At 39.1% G+C, this 21,632-nt stretch overlaps 1 protein-coding gene across 3 annotated transcripts in view; it reads left to right on the forward strand.

Annotated features, from left to right (window-relative positions):
- The first annotated feature begins 2,387 nt into the window (after positions 1-2,387).
- PLD1 (phospholipase D1) overlaps positions 2,388-21,632 on the forward strand; it is a 209,030-nt gene continuing 189,785 nt past the window's right edge. The window contains exon 1 of one of the 3 annotated variants that reach the window (XM_012736396.3): positions 2,388-2,574. In XM_012736396.3, the coding sequence (XP_012591850.2) occupies positions 2,549-2,574 (26 nt within the window). In that variant the 5' untranslated portion in view covers positions 2,388-2,548. Of the gene's footprint in view, positions 2,575-8,924; positions 9,720-21,632 lie in introns of those variants that run through there. The other 2 variants (XM_012736400.3, XM_012736399.3) reach the window with 2 other exon arrangements.

The following is a 21,632-nucleotide window of genomic DNA, read 5'->3' on the forward strand; positions in this document are numbered from 1 at the left end:
TGCAAAAATTTGGTGATACATATGTAATGTGTATGCAACTACAAATTAACATTGCTTATCATCTACATGCTGTACAGTTGAATTACAAGGAGACAAACACAAAGGCAAAATAAAACAAAATAAACAAGCATATTCCTCATTTACATCTAGTGAGCCAGCAGCATTCATTGCAAAAGTCTCTCTCTCTTAAATGCTATCTAATGAATTTTTTAAGTTCTAGATTTGTTAACAAATTGATGAGAGGATATTTTTTGGTTTGTATATATTATATATCAAATCAACCCATTTTTATTGGGTTTAAGCCCATATTATTTTATAATTAATTAATTAATTGATTTACTATTTTATTTATTTTATTTTATTTAAGCCCATATTATTTTATTTTTAAGCCCAAATTATTTTATAGTAGCCAAAAAATAGAATTAATGTAAAATGCTCTCTGATTAGAATTTGTTTGTTATCTATAAAATCAGAATTTCTAGGAGCAAATATTAAACTGTACAACTCAAATAAAAAATCTGATCTCACAATTCCCCACAGGGTAGACAGAAAATATTAAATTTTTACTTATTTTTATTTTAAAAAATAAGAAATTAAGTTAATAAAACATTTTGATGAACACAGGCACTTTCCTTTAAAAGCTTTTTTTTTGCTGAAGTAAAAATAATTAAAATATATGAAAAGCAATAAGAGAACCAAACATCAGCAAATAATTTTGGAAAATGCATAAATAATATTGTTGAAGAATTTGTAATAAGAAACAGGTATTAGAACAAACTACCTAATGTAGGATGCATGCTATACTGTTGCAGGAAAGAATGGATGTTTCCATAATGTCTGGGGTTATGCTGATTCTGCTTGAATTAAATACTAGAAGCAATTTCTCTGTCTCAATTAAGCAGTGGCAATCAGCAGAGGCTGTACTGCGCCCTTAGAACATATTGGAAATGGGGGCATTTTTGATCAACATAGTGACTGGGGGACACTTACTGGCATTTAGTGGGTAGAGGTCAGGGATGCTAGAGTCCTGGTGAGCATGGCATGGTTTTGCACAATGGAGAATTGTCCCTCATCCTGCACAACTTCCAAAGGTCTTACCAGACATTCATGTAAGTAAAAAATTCTTCTAATTTTCTGAGCTTAGAATCTAACTCCATTTTACATATAAGCCCAAAATATTCTTTGCACACTTTTCATATACACTACATTTCGGGGGCAAGGAAAAATTGTACTTTGTTTGGAACTTTGCTAAGAGTTGCTTACCCCACAAACTCTTGATCATGCAGCAATCATGTACTGATTGCTTATCACTTGCCTGCCTGGCAGCAAAACTAGACCTGAATTGATTTGAGGCTATTTGGAAAATCGTGTCACAGACAGCAACACTTTTATCAGTCTACACGTGTAACTGCCACATTCAAATGTTAATATGAAGAAATAGTGTTGACTCTTCCTATTCAAAATGTGGTCCAGGGACCAGAGCATTGGAATCACTTTTAAGCACATTAGAAATGCCCTACTCTAGATCTATGAAATCAGAATCCACATTTTAAAAAGATCCACAAGTGACTTGTGTGCACATCAAACTTTGAGAAGCAATGGTGTAGATAAAAATTAGGAGAAAATTGTTATACTCCTTAAAAATATATTCATCATAGATAATACAAACATATGACCTCTATATTATATCTTCTAGTGTGGTTTGAGAATTTTACATACTGAGAACTATTTTATTTAATTATAGTTTACTTTCTCTTATTTCTCCTTTATTAGTAGTATATTTTAGATATTTTTTGAAATTATTAATTCATTTTATTTCAAGATTATAAAGGAGATATTATAATAATAAAAAAGTGTGGTCCTCTGACAGGGTTGAGAGCTACTGAATAAAGGAAAGATATATTGAACAGAGAAAATCATATTTCCATTGCATATCATTTATATAATAAAAACAATGTTTTAAGGAAAATGTATGTCAATGTAACTGCTGATAGAATAGCTGCTTTAGCTGGTATAAAACTTGAATTCTGGGATAAGAATACTGAAATAACTCCAAAAATAAATTTATTCACTGCTTCTATTAAAAGTAAGAAGCTATTGCAGCAAAGATATTGAAGCTAACGTTGCAAAAATTGTTACAAGATTTCATGGATATAGTTGGTGATTATTTTTAAGTGTCAACTTGACTGGGGTAAGGGATGCCCAGATATCTGGTGAAACATTATTTCTGGGTATGTTTGTGAGGGTGCGTCTGGAATAGATTAGCATCTGAATCTATAGACTGAGTAAAGAGGATGACCCTTACCAATTGGTTGGGTCCAAAAAGAACAAAAAGGAAGAGGAAGCGTGAATTTGCTCTCTCTGTTCAAGCCGAGACATCCATCTCCTGCCCTTAGACATCTAACATGGCATGCCTTGGAACTTGGACTCGGACTTATTTCATTGGCTTCCCTGGTTCTTCAGCCTTCATGCTTGGACTACAACGACACCACCAGCTCTCCTTGATCTCTGGCTTGCAGACAGCAGATCATGAGACTTTTCAGTCATCATGACTGTGCAAGCCAATTCCTCATAGTAAGTTCCTATTTTATGTATCTATGTACGTCCTTTTGGTTCTGTTTCTCTGTAGAAACCTAACTAATATACATAGATAATGTTATAAAAGTCAGATCTTTAAAGTGTAGTAGACTGTTCACTGTTCTTTGTAGAGATGATGAATGATCATGAAAACATTTTATATCATGGACAAGATCACCAGTTACCATTGCAGAGTACGTTTCAGAGTTGTCAAATTTAAAAGAACTACACATTCTTATTTTATAAAAGCACTAGTGTTCCACATTCTTTCCTTTCTATGATAACAAGTACCTATCAATTTCATGGTAGTAAAGCAGAATTTTTAAAAAAATCAACACTGTCCCTTCAAAATAAAAGTGTCACTTTAATGATAAGCAGGATAGTTTCTGCTTTTGAAGGCAACTTAAGCTGTGGCGAGAGAATTCTGAAAGCAGACCTTGGGAAGTGCTTCCTTCTTAACGGATTGACTTCTGAAAATACATATCATCTATAAAAACTCTCATATCTGCTCCTTTTAAAACGTTTAGAAATAGACATTTCTAATTCCGTTAAAAAATCTTCCCAACAATGACTCTCAAATGGATTTTAAATCTACTTCTTAAATACAATTGTTAAAAATATAAAACTGCAACACCTCTCATTAGTTGGCAAAACATATTGATTTCTAAGATATTGGGTGAATTGCTTGTGGTGGAAAAGTCTTTTAAAAATGTTCTTGGCTTGTGTGCAGAGTCTATTCAACTCTGTTATATTTCAAGTCCACGATCTCCTATCGTAATTCTAAAATCCAAAATCTCTGAAAACCAAAAGTTTGTTCGTGACTCACTTGGCAGCAAAACGTGATCTGCATTGATTTGAAACTATTTGCAGACGTTATATTTCCCATGCAATGTGTCTATTCACATCTTTTGCTACAGAAATATGAGGGTGTTTAACTGTGGGGTTCTGCCTCAGACCTTGTCAGAGGTATTACATAACATACGCTATATGAATTGTATGAAGTTCCCAAATTCATAAAATTCTGAATATCATAAATTTATCTGATCCTAAGAGTTTTGGAGCTATGGACCTGTGCAAATTCCTAGCAGTGAATATAAGGTGAAGAAAGAATTGCAGTGTTCTTGATGCTATGCAAGGGTCTTTTGCATTATATTTTAATGTTAAGGATTTATAATTCTGAAATTTGTTCCTTGATTTTTTGCTATTATGAGGATAGAAGAGTCACATTTTGGGGCAGAGTGTCTATAATTCAGGGTCAGTCTATATAAGTCAAACAGATTATCTCACTAGGAAAACCCAAAAAGTGTACACATACACACACACATACACATATTTCTTTTTCTCCATTTTATTCTTATAAGAGAGTTCTGACTCTTGGGAACACCGTGAACTCAACTGAAGCTGAGAGATTTCTGAGACATATTTTTGTTTTATCTGGGGTGTGGGGAAAGGATGCTTTGACTGGCCTTACAAAATAGCCTAAGGCTTGAGTTTGAAAGTGCACCTTTAATGCAACAGAATGTACAGGTGTGAAAAAATGATACCAGCAACAAGTTAGTGTGAGAGTTCATGAGATGACTTTTCTACTGGAAAATGAACAATGATGCAGGGAGATGAAAATGTTTTCCAAACCCCTAGGCTATTAGCAAATGTTTGCAAAAAAAAAAAAAAAAGAAAAGAAATTTCCATAATTCTCTGGAGATTCAAGCACACAAGCAAGGATCCAAGTAGCTCTCACCCTGGGAAGTTTTACCATTTGTATTATCGTTAAAAAAAAAAAAACAAAAACAAAAAAACCTTTATAGCAAGTCTTTCTATTTCTATCCTTTTATTTTAAATAAAAACATTTGCTGATATAACAAACACAACTTTCTAAATCTAAACTGGGAGAGTGTCAAACCAAACAAATATTTGTGGAAACATTATATATTTGGAAAATGTAGAGAAGGCTAATAGATAGGCTAATAAATAGAGTCTGAAGCTAGATGATTTTGGACTAAAGGTATAATATTGGAATTCAACCAGCATTGCACTTATGAACTAGAAAGCTCAGGTAGTTGTATATTTATTTAGGTGAACACTGAGGCACAACTTGATGGGGAAAAAAATTGTCTTTAATTTTGAAATGGGAATATGCATGGTCAGGAACTGGTCTAATGGGAGTAGAATTGAGTCATACAGGGCAAAACTGCAATAGCTCAAACTTATATTTTAAACAAATAGAACTGTTGTTTAGCTGAAGTTTAAAAATGCAACAGTGATGTAACTAATTGGGTTCCACTGATGCCTTCACTAATCCATCTCCCCATGAGCTTTATATCAACAAGGAATAACTAATACCCTTGCCAAATCAGGATCATGTTGAATATTTAGCTTTCCTTCATAGATACCAAAATACACCCAGAATCTTAGCACTTTCAGAACCTCCATGATGATCACTCTAGTCCATCCTTGCTTGGACCATTGCTTTATTTTCATGCTTCATCCTCACTCCCATGCAATCAATTCTCCATGCAGCAGTCAGTGTTGTCCTCCTAAAACAAAAGTCTTTTATGTTAGTCAGTCTTCTGCCCAAAGCTTTCCGTATCAGTTCGTCTAAAATTCAACTCCTTACGCTTAGAAATTTCTCCCGCCAACCCTCTGACTCCATGTTCTATCACTGTCCTCCTAGCGTACACGGCTCTATTCACCCTGGCCTCCTTGCTGGTATGTGAGCATACCACACATTCCTACCTCATGGCCCCGGACATCCGAGTTCCTCTGCTTGGATGCTCTTTCCCCAGACATCTTCGAGGCTTGCTCCTTTTATTCTGCTCCAATGTCCCCTTCTCTGTCAATCTCCCATCCCCATCCCAGAAGCCTTGTCTTTTATATTATTCTGCTTTATATTTCTTCATAAGACTCATCACCTCCTGACATATTTTACATCTGTTCCACTTCAGAAAAGCAGGGTCTTCATCTGTTTTGTTTACATGGTATCCTCAGCTACTAAAATGATACCAGCAACATAGGGGCTTTTATGAATGTATGAATGCTTGTATTTTACAGTTGATAATATATTAATGTGGTTGGATAAAATACTTTAGCTTTGAAAAATACGTTCAATTTTTCTTTATTTTGGGCTCCTAGAGCCATGACATTCTTGAGATCACTTTTTGTTGTGAAGTTATGGATTGTTTTGGAAACTGAATTCAGTTGCTTTTGTTGTCGTTTTTTTAAAAATAAAATTATAGCAACCAACTGGCATATGATTGTATTATTCTAAACAAGTATTTATTTTTAAATGTCTTTTTGCATGTTTGCTTGTTTAATCATCATACTAGTTTATACAAATGTACAAATCCATGAAAATAAACACAATTCTAAAAAGTATGTAAACATTGAAAATACAGAGATCCTGTAAATGTCATTTGATAGGAGGAGTTAAATCTCTTTAGGCTTGTTGGATGTGAAAAAGCTTCACAGAGACTGGCCATGGGTGACTGAGAAGACTCATCTCTGTTGCAGTTGGGCTGTAGGCGTCAGTGTGGGCCCTTTTTAGTCACATGATGGACAGCCGCAAGATGACCGTTGCTGGGAGAAATGATGAAACATACGAATGGTCCACAGGAAGTTAAAATGAAGATACAGAGGCATAATACTTCTGTATGCTTTGCAATATCCACTCTGTTTCTTATTCTTTCTTGAGGTTTTTACTCTTAGCCACTGTCCCTTTTTGTTTGTTTGTTTGCTTAATTTCTAGCCTCACTAACTACACTGCTCTCATCTTTTACTCTGCCACCGTTATGGTGGCTGAAGTGACGTATGTCAGCAGGTGATTGAGGATAAAATATCTTGCTCTGTACTTCACGTCTCCAGCGAACCATGTGCGTGGTGGTTATTTAATTAACATTAATAATTAGGTGTTTGTGAATGAATGAATGAATGAATGAATGAATGAAATGAATGGTTGCTCATCAGGAGACTGTCAGGTGGACTGAAGGACACAGGAGTCATGCCAATTATACCAGCGAGGGTTATTGGGGACAAACAAGGAATGCAGACTCTTGCTCTCTGAAGGAAAAGGTCGCCAGGGGCTCACAGAATCAAGGCAAGGTAGGGGAACGGCAGGAACCATGGAAGTGCCACAAGAATTTCTAAAATATCAAGAAGCAGGAAACAGCCTCTGGCTGGTCATCCTGGTTAGGGCAAAGCTGTGCTGGGACTGCCTCTGTCTCTGCTCTGTGAGTCCAACCCCAAACATCACCAGCTCCCTCACTCCTGGAGATTCAGTCTACCTGGACCACGGGGTGAATGGAACGGTTGTGGGAACATAAAGGAAAGATCTGCCCTTTGTATTAGAAGTTGCTACCCCAAATTGCCTCTTGCCAGAACTATGCCCATTTGGAGAGAGATAATTTTCTATAAGAAAATAGAACTGTCAGAAAAGATGATACCCCAAAACAACCTAGGCAACCTGGATGGCAGTGTACACATAAAATGTACCATAAGGGAAATATGGTGGAGCACCATTGGTATGTAAATTTTATGGAATAGTGCTATTTCTGTTGAAAGTATTATTGCAAATTAACAAAAAGAGTAATAATTTTCCATAAGAAAAAGAAAGGGCAATGGACATAATTTGGTCATTCTCAGTAAATGGTATAAATAATGAAAAAATAATACTCAGCTTTACCAATTATCAAAGAAATATTGAATAAGATATTATTTTGATCCTTGACATTTTTAAGTTATAAAAAATATAACACTTATTACTGGAAGGTATTTTTCAGTATCATGCAGAGCCTTGAAAATGTTTATAAATGTTGATCCAGTATTTCTACTTTTAGGAATCTATCTATCCTAAGAATTTAGAGATCTTGACAAAGATGACATATCCAGTGCTCATTCCAGCATAATTTGTAAACTGTAAAAAAGGCTGGAAATATCCTAAAAGCTATCAATAGATAAATGATTGTACTATTCCTCAACCATTAAAATTTATATTTTAAAGGAAATTTAATAATGGTGAAAATACTCAATTTATAAATATTCAGTGAGATAATCAGGATTTTAAACTATCTGTATAGCATAGTGTTAATTTGGTAACAAACCTTTATGCATAGAAAAAAACAGGAAGTATGTAGGAGTTGGAGCTGATTTCACTTAGAATTTAAGCTTTGTATTTTTGTAAAACATAAATGTAAAAATCATTAAAAGAACATATGTTACTTTATACTCAGGAGGAAACATAAAAATTTAAAAGGATTTATTTAGAATACCACTTGGATAAAAAAGTCAAATGAATATTGAGATGAATATATAACAGAACCTCTTAGTTATTTTTCCTTCACATCTCTGAAGATATGAAAACTTTGGGAAAAAAACACCAAATTTTCTCAGGAAAGTAGAAATATTATATACAAAGTTATCCTATTTCTAAAACTTACATTTGGCAGTCCATACTTTACATTTTTCTCTAAACAACATATGGAATTTTTCTATTTTATTTTTCTGTCTCAGGAAAGCAGACATTCAGTTATTGTGAGGGCACTTAAATAATTTTATTTCTAACTGTAGTTAATAGAAAGATGTACTGTTGCTGGCTAGTGCCAAATGTTTTAATAATGACACTCGAGAATTAGGCATGCAATGTTATAGCATGCATGCTGCTTCTCAGCCAAAAGCATTATATAATTCCTAATGGCATGCTTGTCAGAGTGCAGTTACTTGTGTGCATAATACTTATCAAATCATCTGTGACTAATAAAACTTGAGAAAGAGGGGAGGAAAGAGGGTATTCAGCCTTTCAGTAACATGCTTGTCTTAAACTTGCCAAACTCCTCTTAGGCAATACTCTGTTTGCTCAGAGGGCCATGTGTTTAATTGTAAAAATCTGTCAGTATGATAGGATTCAAAAGACATCAATCATTTCTGTCAACAAGGAAAGAGTGATGGTTGTGTGACTCTTCTACCATTAGGAAAAGATGTGCTCAAGAGAGAAAAATGTAGTCTAGGGAGGGCTGAGCAACTATAGGTTACAGGAAAACTGAGTTCCAGACTATAATTTCACCCCCTCACCTATTTTGGGCTGGAATATCATATTTTTCATTTCATGTAATGCCATGTGTGCCGTAAGACATTATGTAACTCGGTCAGTCTCGGCTGTGTAATATCCACTAAATGCTTTAAAGTGGCTGAGGTTATTGGCAGTTTGGTGTATGGGGAGGCCATTGCTTCCTTTGGCTTCGGCAGGATGCAATATTGTGTAATGAGGTTGAAATTGGCCTATATTCAAAACTATATTCCAAAAGGGCTGCTATTCAAGCCACATGACAATTAGTTCTCTTTTTTCCTGAGACTTTATTCTAAGTGGACTGAAAGCGCAAAATTGCCGTTTGGACAGTTCCTTGGGTGGAATGGGAATTTTCCCTGTTTTATTCCCAATTTATCATTTTATACTAAGATTTCTGACTTACACTCAGTTTTAGAGACATCAAGACACAAATTCTCGTCTCCTTCGATTTAAGCTGTGTGACCTTAGGCTGGTTACTTCACTATTCTGAGCCTCCGTTTCCTTACCTGTAAATTGGCAATAAAACTACCTTAGGGAAGTGGAAGAAGGCTTCTAGATGACGTCAACAATGCTTCTAATTTTTAATTATTTCACCTCAGGCAAGTTATTTCACCTTTTGATTTGCTGTTTCCTTCCTTGTGAAGTGGCCCAGTCGCGGCCACTACCTGCAGTAGCTGAGAATTAGACACTGCAGGCGCAGTTCCTAGAATGTGCCTGGGCACTTGGCGGCTCCAGAGTACTGGATAACATAATGCTAGCGAACACTGATTGCCTGGGTTGGCGCCGCTGAGTTTTGAACCTTTGGGGGAAGAGAATAAGAAACCGGGGCCAGGAGAGGCCCGCCGCGGGGTCCTGCACGGCGGGGCGGCCAGCCCGCGCCGCGACGCCCGGGACCCGGCACCGCCTCGCCCCACCCCTGCCAAGCCAGGGCGAATCCGGGCGGCGAGTTCCGGGCGGCCGCGCGGCGCGGAGTCCCCCTCCGGCTCTCCCTTTCTTCCTCCTCCTGAGCCTCCAGCTGCGCCAGCCGCGCCCGAGCCCCGGGAGCCCGCCGCGATCGCTCCGGCGTAGCGCCCCCCTGGCCCTGCAGGTAGGAGCCGCGCGGGGCCGGGCTCACCGAGCTCCCGCAGGGGCCGGGTTTCCGCGGCTCGCGCCCTCGAGCCCTCCTCCCGCCGGCGCCGGGCAGCTGGCCGCTCCCCGCCCAATTTGGACTGGACTCCAGCAGCTGCGCCGGCGGCGGCGTCCCTGGCGATCCCTGGGGCCTCCTGTGCGCGCCTTCGGGCCATGCCCGCAGTCAGTGCAGGCAACCTCGGCGCGCACTTCTGCCGAGCGCGGCTACCTGCGGCGCAGAGCTGCACTGGTTGGGGGCGTCCTCTGCAGGATGCACCCCCGCACCCCGCAGCTTGGGCCCCCGGTGCAATGTGTCTGGTGCCCCCAGGTCACCTCGCGCGCCCTTGGTTCACGTGCGCTGTAGGGTGACTGGGATGGCGGGCGCGATGGGGTCGGCATCTCGTGCCAACCAGGAAGTGCTGCGGTCCCCGGCTTAGAGCCCAGCCGGCCGGAGCACCGTCCCGGGCGTGCGGCCATACAGCTGCTAGCCGAGGCACCCCGAGGAGAGATGATGACTCTGAGGTGGGGCGAGAGGGCCCGGGGGCCAGGAGCGGGGCATGTTTTTCTCACCCCAGTTCTAGGTATTTGGGACTTAGGTCTCAACTCCAGGAGTGCGGTCCTCCAAGCCTTCCACAGGATTTTGTGATGCCCTTCAGAACCGCCCTCGTACACTCATGCTGAGCTACTGCCACGCCTGTGTTTGCTCCTCCTGATCTGGGATTATTGCCTTCTTTACACTTCCTCTATGGAGCCCTAAATGCAAGTTGATTCTTGAGGACCGCAACACTTTCTGCCTTTGATCCTCCCTAGGTCTCTACTCAGAATGGGGAATTCTGTTAAATTTATCAGCCAGGCCTGACAGTTTCAGTTAAGATAATCTTTTATGGACCTCCAAGAGCCTCTGGGAGACTAGGTACCCAGAGACCTTTGAGGTATGTCAAATGGGTTAATTCATGGTAGTGCAAAGAAAACTTGAATGGAAAGAATCAGCGGTTTGAGCTGTTAACAAACACCACATTTACACACTGCCTATTTGAGTTAGAATCTCTTTCAGTATTAACTGTTTTGTGACGCAGGTACAAGTGAATTTGTACACAGCCTGGTGTACAAATTGTTATTTGAGGACCTTTTGACTAATTGTACAAGCTCTAAGTCTGTTTTTTCAAGAACCAGGCACAATTAACAATCCATATAAAAAGTGCGAGTACTGAGACTTTGAGGAAAAAGTATCTTTACCATGTTTGTCTCTGATGTTGGAATATGTGCATACCATGGTAAGTGCTGTACAAGGCTTATTTAGGTTTGTTGCTTCATTAATAACTAAGTAGTGGATAACCCTGCTTCTTGGAAGTTGTCTGATTACTTAGTGTATGTTTCTTAATTAAAAATTATAGTCATAAAATTCATTTACCTTTAACTCTTACAAGATTTTATAAAAAGTTTATTTCACTGTTATTGTGATAAAATACACACAACATAAAATTTACCATCTTAGCCATTTTAAGTGTATATGTAACGGCGTTAAATATTCACATCATTCTGCTACCATCAGCACCATCCAGCCATGAAATACTTTCCATCTTTCTTATAGGGTTTTAATAACATTTTAATGATAATGATTGTGTTGTAGGCTTTAGTTTTCTCACTGAGCAAGGTGTGAGTTCCTTTTCATAGCTTTAGAGAAATGCACTTTTAAAGAGGAGAGGTAAAAAGCCATAGCCTGAGAGTTCTGTAAATCTTATCTCAGTGAAGAAAGGTCTAATATAGTACTATTGAGGATGAGCTTGTGAGCTATTTAAATTTATATGTACGGGTAAGGTGAGGTTTAGCTATCAAGAGGAAGGACAGGTAAGGGAGTTATTGCTGTTTATAATTTTCTTCCCTGAATATCCATCCACCAGAAAAATACAGTCATCAGTTTTGTCTCCTTTAGCACACAGCAGTATCTATTTATTATAAATTATGCTTGCACTCAGGTCGTGGTGGTGCCTTTTTAGTCATGATCAAGTTTTGATCAAGCTAGCTGCTGGTTGTAGCAATTTCTTGTCCATCCCAAGTGTTTACTAGAGACTGATGCTAGAGGACCCCACACTTAAGATATAGCTCTTTAAACTTGCAGTTTGGCTGAGTCATTGTGTTCACAAGAAAAGCTGTAACTATGCAAGGCCTGGTTTTATGTTTATGATCCTTTAAGTCCTCGCACCACAAAATAAAATTTATTTGCTAGGGTGTGGTTAAAAGTTGTTGCAGGGTTAAAATGAGGAACATGTAAACCTAAATTTCCCATAAGCCTGCGTCATTTCTGATTACAAAGGGAATCATACAAATCGAATCTTATGCTTCAGTGGGAACACATTCCAATGTGCTAGTTTCCCTAAATTCACGGTGCGTATGAAATCTGGATCCCAGATGTTTTACTGCTGGGTTATTAAACAACAGTGTGTGTTATGTAAGTGTTTCATACTGTCACAGTTTTTTTTTCCCCCTTTCTGTTTTGAAACTTTGTTAATTTTTAAATTTATTGAACAAACATTACAGTGACAGAATAAAATGACTTATTTCTTTAATAAACACTTACATGGTGCTTACTTTGGGCCAGGCACTAGTCTAAGTATTTTATAAACATGAACACATTTTATCCTTAAAACATATAAAGTAGGTAGGTAATCTTATTATGCCCATTTTATAGATGAGATGAGGCAAGTTGAAGCACAGTGAGATCATACAACTAGTCCATGGCAGAACTGGGTTTCCACCCCAGGCAGCCTGCACCAAGAGTTTTGGCATTGCTGTCTGGCCAGAAAAACATAGCCTTCAATTTCATCCCCCAAACAGATGAATTTTTTTCGGGATTTTTTTTTTTATAACCATTTTGTCCTTATTCTTAGGGATAAGTTATTTGACATAATTGCAAGCAGAGTGCAACTCAATAAGTTCAACTCCATCAGTTCAGTTCCTTTATTTCTCAGAAGAAGTTAAGGTTCTGGGCAACTCTGGGCCACGGGATGTCTTGCTTCCTAGGGCTCCAGAATCCTGGATTTCTTCCCCAGTTGCCGCTAATGCCTGTGACCCTGGGCAGCCCTTTGGATGAGGGGACTATTTATCCTGTACTCAATCATTTTTTTGAGCTTTTGGATCTAGAGTTGGGAACCTTTTGAAAGCCTCTGACGCACAAAAGAAAATCAGCCAAAAGCTACATGAAAATAAAAATAACTTTGTTTAATCAGTTCTTTTGTTGAGAGAGAGAGAAGGAGAAGGAGGGAGGAGGGGGGTGGAGGGAGGAAGAGATACTTCTCAGGGCATAAACTTATGAACTATATATTAAGAACAGGAAAATAAGCATTTGGAATTTAACAGTGATCTTTTTTTCACAAGTAGCTTTTATAGACGGTACATTTGGATGAGGGAGAATAGGATTAAACATGAGGAAAAGCAAAGTAGTGAGAAACAAATGCAGAGCGGAGGCACTGGGAGAGGGCCACGCAGTGGAAGACAAGGTGCTAAAACCTTTGTCAGTCCTTTATAATAAGCCTCACTGTCAGTGTGTTTCTGGACAATGCCTTTGAATGTCAAAAGCAGTTGGAAATGGTCTTTCCTTTGGTTTATCTTGAAGTGATCTTAATGTTGTTTGAACTGTGGCTAATTAACAAAGTAAATAAGATACAAGGGAGCTCTTAGCCCCTGCTTGGGATCTTAGAACAATCTAGTCTGGTTTGGTTTATACAACTTTTTTATGGGTGAACTTTATGTATAGTATGACATGAGATCACTGGATTTGCAATTGTTTTGTTTATTATCTGTCTTCCCTGGGAGAGGGCAAGGTCCTTGGGGTCACAGACTGTGTTTTGTCATTGTTGTGTCTCTAGTGTCCATTGTGGTACACAGTAGATGTGAGCTGAATGAAAGGGTGCCTTTCATGGATGAAGGGGGTTGGTGTGATTCATTTTATTCGAATATATAGGTATTTCCAGAAAAGAATTTTTTATGGTCAGTGTTTTACTCATTATTTGTTATGCTGTGCCATTTAACTATTCTTAAAAATTAATTTGTAGATGTGGAATGGACAGTCTGTCCATTCTTTTGGATTGGCAGCTGTACGCACTGACCTTTTTCTACAGTGTTTCCTGCCCAAGTTCTGATGAAGGAGTCCTTTAAAATAACGAGATTGAGTAGGTAGCAATGGGTTGGGATTGGGGTTCTGTGGCTTGGGGGAGAAAAACATTCCAGATGTGTGAGGCAGTGGCAGTGGTGGTATGAAGATGCAGACCCAAAAGTGGAAAATTTGATCAAAGGGGCTAAGAATAGAAAAAAATATTGAAGATGAGATTTTAGATATTGCTTTTAAAATTTCACCATTATTCTTGCTTTGGAAGAAAAATAGGTAAGCTAAGGTAAGGTAAGAGTATAGGATTTGGCAGTGAAGTATATTTTTGGTACTAACATCACTGTAATGTCAAAGATATTTTTTGAAAGGCAGGAGGAGTATGTTGGAAATACAGCCAGAATCTTACTATCCCAAGGGAAGAAAAGTATCTGTCAGGATATCGTAGATGGTAATCATTTTAAAGCTAGGAACATGGAGCAAAGGCTCTTACCCTAACCTCCACTCCACCCCCAGTTCTACCCCTCAAAATTGCTACTGCCTTGGCTGGAAATGCAGGGTGGTGGGCCAGGGACTGAGCAAGCCAAGTCTGTGAGGCTTGTAAAGGGTCAGCTGGGCTCCTTGCAAGGCCCTCACTGGGAAGAGTAATGACCACGGCCTCAGCCTAACAACCAGAGAGCTTGCATTCAGGTCCTGAGGACTCTAGCACTGTATGGCAAGGAACTTAATCCTTCTATGCCTTTGTTTCCCACCAGCAAAATGGAGATGAAATTGTAGTACCTCTCTCATGGGATTGTTGTAAAGGCTGAAGAAAATAATGCCTGTAAAGTGTGTAGCATAGAGACTGGAGCATAGAAATGACACAATAAATGTTAGGGTCCCTTCTTTGACTCCTCTCTCTTTTCCACCGTAAGTCCGGCAGGAGTGACACACACACACACACACACACACACACACACACACACACACACACCAAGCAAACTGGATTTAGTGCTAGAGTTGGTATCAAGATGTGATATGGGCAGATTGTGGAGAAATTAATTTTGTCTGTGAGAAACTTGAGTGCAAATGGAATTCCATGAGACCCTGGTGAAGGGAAGCAGTGGGAAGAATTCTGGCAACAGAGCTGGTTACAGCCAGAGACAGTGAGCAGGTATGCCTGTAATAGTTACACTTGTAGGATATGTGTTTTGACATTAGTCAGAAAATTTGATTTTTCTTAATTTCTAAGCACAGCATAGCATCTAATAGGAGAAGCATAGCATTGAACAGGAAAAACATGATCATCGCTCTTTATCAATGGCGTATATCTTGAGGTACATTTAAAAAGTGCATTTAGACTTAAGAAGCAATAAGGTGTACTTATGCTTCAAGGTAAGAGTGAACTAGCTCATGCTATGTTGGAAAAACACTCCTCCCATTGCATTCTTTAAGCTTCACATTAAATAAGAGGAGGCCATCCTGGTACTATTAGCTTTATAGGGATGTGGGTAATGTATACGTGCATGAATTGCAGATGGGAGTGTAGACTGCTAGTACCCTAGACTATCAGTTTTCACTTTTATTAAACAAAATTGTGGTTACTGTTGCCCTTCCCTACCCTTCAGAGCCTCTTTTCTGAATGAGCTCTTCTGTGAAATTCAAGTTCCTTCTTGCCGATTCCTAGATGAGCACGGCAAGCAGCTGCTTCTTTCGTTGCCCCTCCCTGCCCACCTCCCCCCCCACCCCCCCCACCCCCCCCCCCCGCAGCGGTTGCCCCTCCGCTGAGACTGTGGGATCCTAGCAGCAGATGTGAAGGCCCCACTATACCTTTGTTATAGGGAACAGATGACTAAGACCCAGAAAAGGGAAAGGAAAGGAAAGACAACAAATTGGTTTTTTAAGGCTTTTGCCAGTGGTGTGCTAGAACTGGCTCACACCAAGAGCTGATTTTTGCATTTTGGAAATTTTGTGAACTGGTCATTGAACAACACTGTTAGTGAAAATTAAATTATCTAAAGTTTAGATTTTAACCTTATGTTAGATAGATTATATTAGAAACAAAGTTAATAAATGCCCAAATCTATCGCTTACTATTTTACTAAATTTACTGCTCTCTGGGCTCTTGAAGTTATTTTTGTCTATTGTTTCTGTATGGGGAAAATACTAAAACTACTACACGTCTCTTCCCAAACTGCATCTTGTAGATGGGATTAATGCCCTTATATTAATAAAACAGGCTGGAGAGAGACCCCTGGCTCATTCTGCTGTGTGAGGTTACAGCAAAAAGGACAGTCATCTAGGAAGTGGGTTCTCACCGGACACCAAATCTGTTGGCATGTTAATGCAGGGCTTCTAGACTCTAGGACTGTGATAAATGAAAGTCTGTTGTTTATAAGCCACCCAGTCTACGGAGTTTTGTTGTTGTAGCCTGAACGGATTAAGACAGGTGGGCTAGGATTGGAGTAGGGATTGGGGACAGGGGTGTAGAGAGTGGAATTCTGGAGCTTCTTTAAACTCTACATTCAATCAGAACATCTCATAAAGAAAACATACTATTGTATATTTGCATTTTACAAATAGTCTGTTTTAGTTTTACAGAGAAGTTGGGAAGATAGTACAGAGGGTTCCCAAGGGGTACACGGTTTCCTCTATTAACATCTTTCCTCTATTAAGATCTTATTAACATCTGTACAGTTTGTTACAATTAATGAACAAATATTGATGCACTGTTAACTAAAATCCATACTGTATTCAGATTTCCTTAGTTTCCTCAAATGTCTATGTCCTGTTATAGTATCCCACCCAGGATACCACCTTGCATTTAGTAGTCATGTCTTCTTGGGCTCCTCTTGTTATCATGATTTCTCAGCCATTCCTTGTTTTTGATGACCATGACAGTTTTGAGGAGTAGTGCATAGGGATTTTTTAGAATGTCTCTCAATTGGGATTTTTATAATATATTCCTCATAATTAGATTGGGATTATAGGTTTGGGAAGGAAGATCACAGAGATAAAATACTATTCTCACATCGTATCAAGGGTACATACACATTGTCAACATGACTTATCACTGATAGATACTGTTGACTTTGATTACCTGACTGAAGTAGTGTTTATAATTTTTTTCCATTGTGAAGTTACTTCCCTATGCCTCCCTGGCCTCTCAACACTGTACTCTTTGGAAGGAAGTCACTATGCACAGCCCACACTTTTGAAATGGGGAGTTACACTCCACCTCCTATAGAGAAGAGTAGCTACACAAATTATTTGGAATTCTTCTGCATGAGAGATTTATCTATCTATCTATTTATTTATTCAATTACTTATTTTGTATCAGTGTGTACTTATGGATATTTATCTTATACTTTGGGTTATAATCCAGTACTATCTTATTTATTTATATTTGGCTTTTTAAGGATTTTTATTTGAACAAAAAATTCTGCAGTTTAAAAATGTTAGAAAACTATTGTTCTATGTATTTGTCTTTTGCTACTTTTCTCCCTTTTTTACTTTAAATATCCTATTATTTACTTATTCATTGGGAGCAATAAAAAGAAAATTACCATTTAGACTTTACACTTTTCTTTATGTTTTGCAGGTGTCAAGTTAAAATGTAGGTATTTGTTTTTTGAGGTAGAAATATAAAGGCATTTTTTTCCTCTATTGCATTCTAAATTTGCAATCATTACTTTAAAATTATTTCTGGGGTCACCTATAGGGAGATTTATAGTTATTTGTCTTCCCAAAATCTCTTAGGAAGTTTAATAACATGCAGAGTTTAGAAATAATTTTTGGCCTTTTTTCAATTTTTTTAAAAATATGCAGGAACTTTGAAAATGCTATTCAATGTATTTATTCTACTTTTTCTTACTGCTGAACAAGTGATAGACTTGTTACAGGAACCCCCAAGTCAACATTCCATCCTGTCAGTTTTGTAAAACAAATTTGTTTTGTGGAATTTTTTTTCCTACTAAAGAATACTATTAAATAAACTTTATGCAAACTTATGTTTCACCTCTTTTTAAAGCACCTAAAAGTATAACAGATAGTACATGCTTATTAACTTGGCTTAAAATATAAGGAAAGTCTCATAAAAAAATTTCATTCTTTACTTCTCTTAACATTATAGATTTTCTTTTGTATTTCATTAATTTTGTTCAATAAACCAAAAGGGACAAACACAGAAAGACTTCAGAGAAGTGTAGAGACCCTAACATTTATTGTGTTATGTTGTAGTTGCAGGCAAGTCCCTTTTTTAAAAAAGGAAAATTGTGCGCAGACAATTTTACTCAGAGAACAGACATATGTCCAAAGAGGCCAGAAAGATGCTTATGAATCAGGTGCTGGTTAGTGGCTTAGTGTGTGGCGGGCTACCCATGCAGCCTCTGTGCTCTAATGCCTCACTGAAGACTCAGTCCTCCTAATAAAGAGTGTGAGGCCCATACCAGCATGGCCAAGTTCACGTGGGGCTGAGTGTGGGTCACGTCTCAGGAGGGTCAGGTAATATGCCCAGAGCTTGGCCTTGGGTCCTAGTTGGACAGACTTAAAGAGTTTTCTGTTGTAATCAAATAAAGGATAACAATGTTAATGTGGAACATGTTGAGAGTCTTTGTTGTAATTCGTGGTAATGAAGCACAAGTTAAGCATAAAGGGTAAGCACTTCATATAATTGACAGTAATTAGAATTATTTTAACACAACCAAAGCGAAATTCACTTCTCATTCTTTCTGTCTTTCCCATGTCAAACCAATGCCCATATTGAAAGTGTCTCCTGATTCCATCTAGAATTTATTTCTCAATTTATTTGTTTATTCACTAAGTCATAGGCCCTTAATATTACAACTTCTATACAGTAAAGGTTTATTTAAAGCCTATTTACTAGGGCCAAGGGCTCAGGAGTCTGTGAAATTTGTCTATAATTTAAAATTGACCATGTGTTCAATGAGTAGGAATGACTAGAAATGATGAATATTGTTTAACTTCTTTGTCATGGTACATGGACCAAGCTGGGTCTGGGGCTAAGAAAGAAAGCATTGCTGCAGATAAGGCCTGGCCTTCATTTGGCTTTGTGGTCCTCCTGGCTACAGCCCCCTGAGCTGACATGGAGCAAGTGAGGTGTCACAGCCCCAGGGTAGAAAGGTCTCTAGACCTATTGCTCAAGGCTGTAAAAATGGGTTTAGAATTACTTTAGTAGAGAATGATGATTGTATTTCACTGAGCACTCCCTCATTATTTAGCTCTGTATTGCATCCCACAGCATTTTAATCAATCTTCTTTGATTCTGTCCAACCCACTTTCCTGCATTGCTGATTATACAATAGGACAATCTTACTTATGTATGAGTGAGTGTTACCTGGATTCAGTGGTCTGAGAACTTTTTCCTTCCCTTTAATGCTTCTTTAGATTTCACATTTCAAGGGTCAGGGATACTAACCTTTATCTATCATTTTACAAATGAGTCACAAGAAAATGAGTTTGAAAATTATTGTCACATGACAGCTATCATAAAACTTATAAGGGAAAATGGTACTTAGCGAGTAAGAAGCCTCTTAAAAAATTCTAAAGATTGAAGGAAAAAGAAAAAAAAACTCTCAAAGAATTTAGCTGACGTTAGTCAGTTTTAAACAGGAAGCCCAAAATAAATAAGTGATAAATTTTAAAATCTTATTCACATCCGTACATGCCAGCTTTTTTCACATTATTAAGATATTTGCATGTACTTTGGTCAAAAGCTGCTACTTAACAAATATGCATTCTAAAGAAAGATATCCATAATATGGTATAGTATATTTTAAAAAATATAACCTTCTAAGTTTGCCTTCAAAACCATCCTGGTAGCATAATTACTTTTTTATTGAATCCTGTGAGAAGTTTGAACACAAATTCAGTGGCTAATCAATCTTCAGTTCCTCTAGGGCAGGCGTCCTCAAACTACAGCCCGCAGGCCACATGCAGGTGTTTTTGCCTGTTTGTTTTTTCACTTCAAAATAAGTTATGTGCAGTGTGCATACGAATTTGTTCATAGTTTTTTTTAAAACTATAGTCCAGCCCTCCAACAGTCTGAGGGACAGTGAACTGGCCCCCTGTTTAAAAAGTTTGAGGACCCCTGTTCTAGGGTCTCTCCTTTTAGACAAAAAGGGCATCTCTAAGTAAGCCTTTTCAGCCAGCTCAACCAATTCATTCTTTCGAAGTCATGGGTTGAAAATGACCTGATTTGTTCATTGTATAATCTGTCATTATAAGGTAATTTAAATGCATTTTCTATTCCAGATAGCTGTTTACGCATATATTCAAATAGTTTGAATTCACTTTTAGAAACAGTGGACATGCTGAAAAGAACTGTAGTCTGGTAGTCAGGGTAACCCAAGTTCCGGTTTGGCTCTGCAACTAACTTAGCGTGACCCTGGGCAATTTATTTCAGGAAATTCCACCAGTGCTCTTGTCTGTCTCAGGGCTGCCTCTGGAGCTGGAGATGAATTAACTTTAATCCTGGTCACTGCTCTCCGGAGATTTACAGTCTAGTGCAGGGGTTCTCACACTCCGCTGTGCACCAGGCTCCCCTGGAGGGCTGTCAGTGCAGACTGCGGGGCCTCCCCCTGGAGCTTCTAATCCAGTAGGTCTGGGCTGGGCAGAGAATTCGCATTTCTAACTGGCTCCCAGATAATGCTGATGCTGCTGGTTTGGGGGCTACAATTTGAGAACCACTGATCTGGCGGCTTAGCTGACACATCAGTAAACACAATTCAAAGATTAAAATGCTGTGAAATAAGTGCAAGTATCATGCGGTGGGAAACAGGGTGTGGAGAAGTGGGGCAAAAGATGAATGAACAACTGGAGATCGGGGAAGGCCTGATGGAAGAGGGAGAGGTTAAGTGGGATCTTGAGGAGCGGATAAAGCCTTGACAGGTGGGGCCTTTGGGGGACGCAGTGCCCTGCTTGCTGGAAGGGAGCGTGCAGAAGGTCTGTGCGAGTGGGGGAGTGGTCTAGCACAGGAGGAGTGTAGGCTTGGCGGGGAATAAGGAACAATCAGGAACAGATTTGAGAATGAGAGAGCTGGAAAGTTAAACTAACACGTTACTGGTTTTGGACCTTGGCAGCAAGGGAAGAACACGATCAGAGCTATGCTTAAGAAGGGCAGCCCTGGCTTTGCGGCAGAATGGCTTGGGAAGGGAACGAGTGATTTCAGAAGAACCACTTAGGAATTACTGGGGCAGCTCGAGCCAGAAGCAGGGTGGGCTGAAGAAGCATGTGGAGGTGGGAAGGTACAGTCGTGTGCTGCGTCTGCAGTAGAAGCCACAGCTTTGGTAGTTGATTGGTTCCTGGGGGTGAGGGAGAAGGAAGAGTAAAGGGGGATTGAGGATTGAGAATCTGAGTTGTTGCTGAGGAGTGATGGTGGTAGCCGATCCCTTGGGGGAAATGGGCTGGATAAGAAAACAAACCTCTCTGCTGGGCGTGGTGTCTCATGCCTGTAATCCTAGTACTCTGGGAGGCCAAGGCGGGCAGATCATTTGAGCTCAGGAGTTTGAGACCAGCCTGAGCAAGAGTGAGACCCCGTCTCTCCTAAAAAAAAAAAAAAAAAAAAAATAGAAAGAAATTAGCTGGGCAACTAAAAATATATATATATATATATATATGTAAAAAAAAAATTAGCCAGGCATGGTGGCACATGCCTATAGTCCCAGCTACTTGGGAGGCCAAGGCAGGAGGATCACTTGAGCCCAGGAGTTTGAGGTTGCTGTGAGCTAGGCTGATGCCATGGCACACTATCCAGGGCAACAAAGTGAGACTCTGCGGAAGGAAGGAGGGAGG

The sequence above is a fragment of the Microcebus murinus genome, chromosome 1, assembly GCF_040939455.1.
Source record: "Microcebus murinus isolate Inina chromosome 1, M.murinus_Inina_mat1.0, whole genome shotgun sequence".
NCBI classification, from domain to species: Eukaryota; Metazoa; Chordata; class Mammalia; order Primates; family Cheirogaleidae; genus Microcebus; species Microcebus murinus.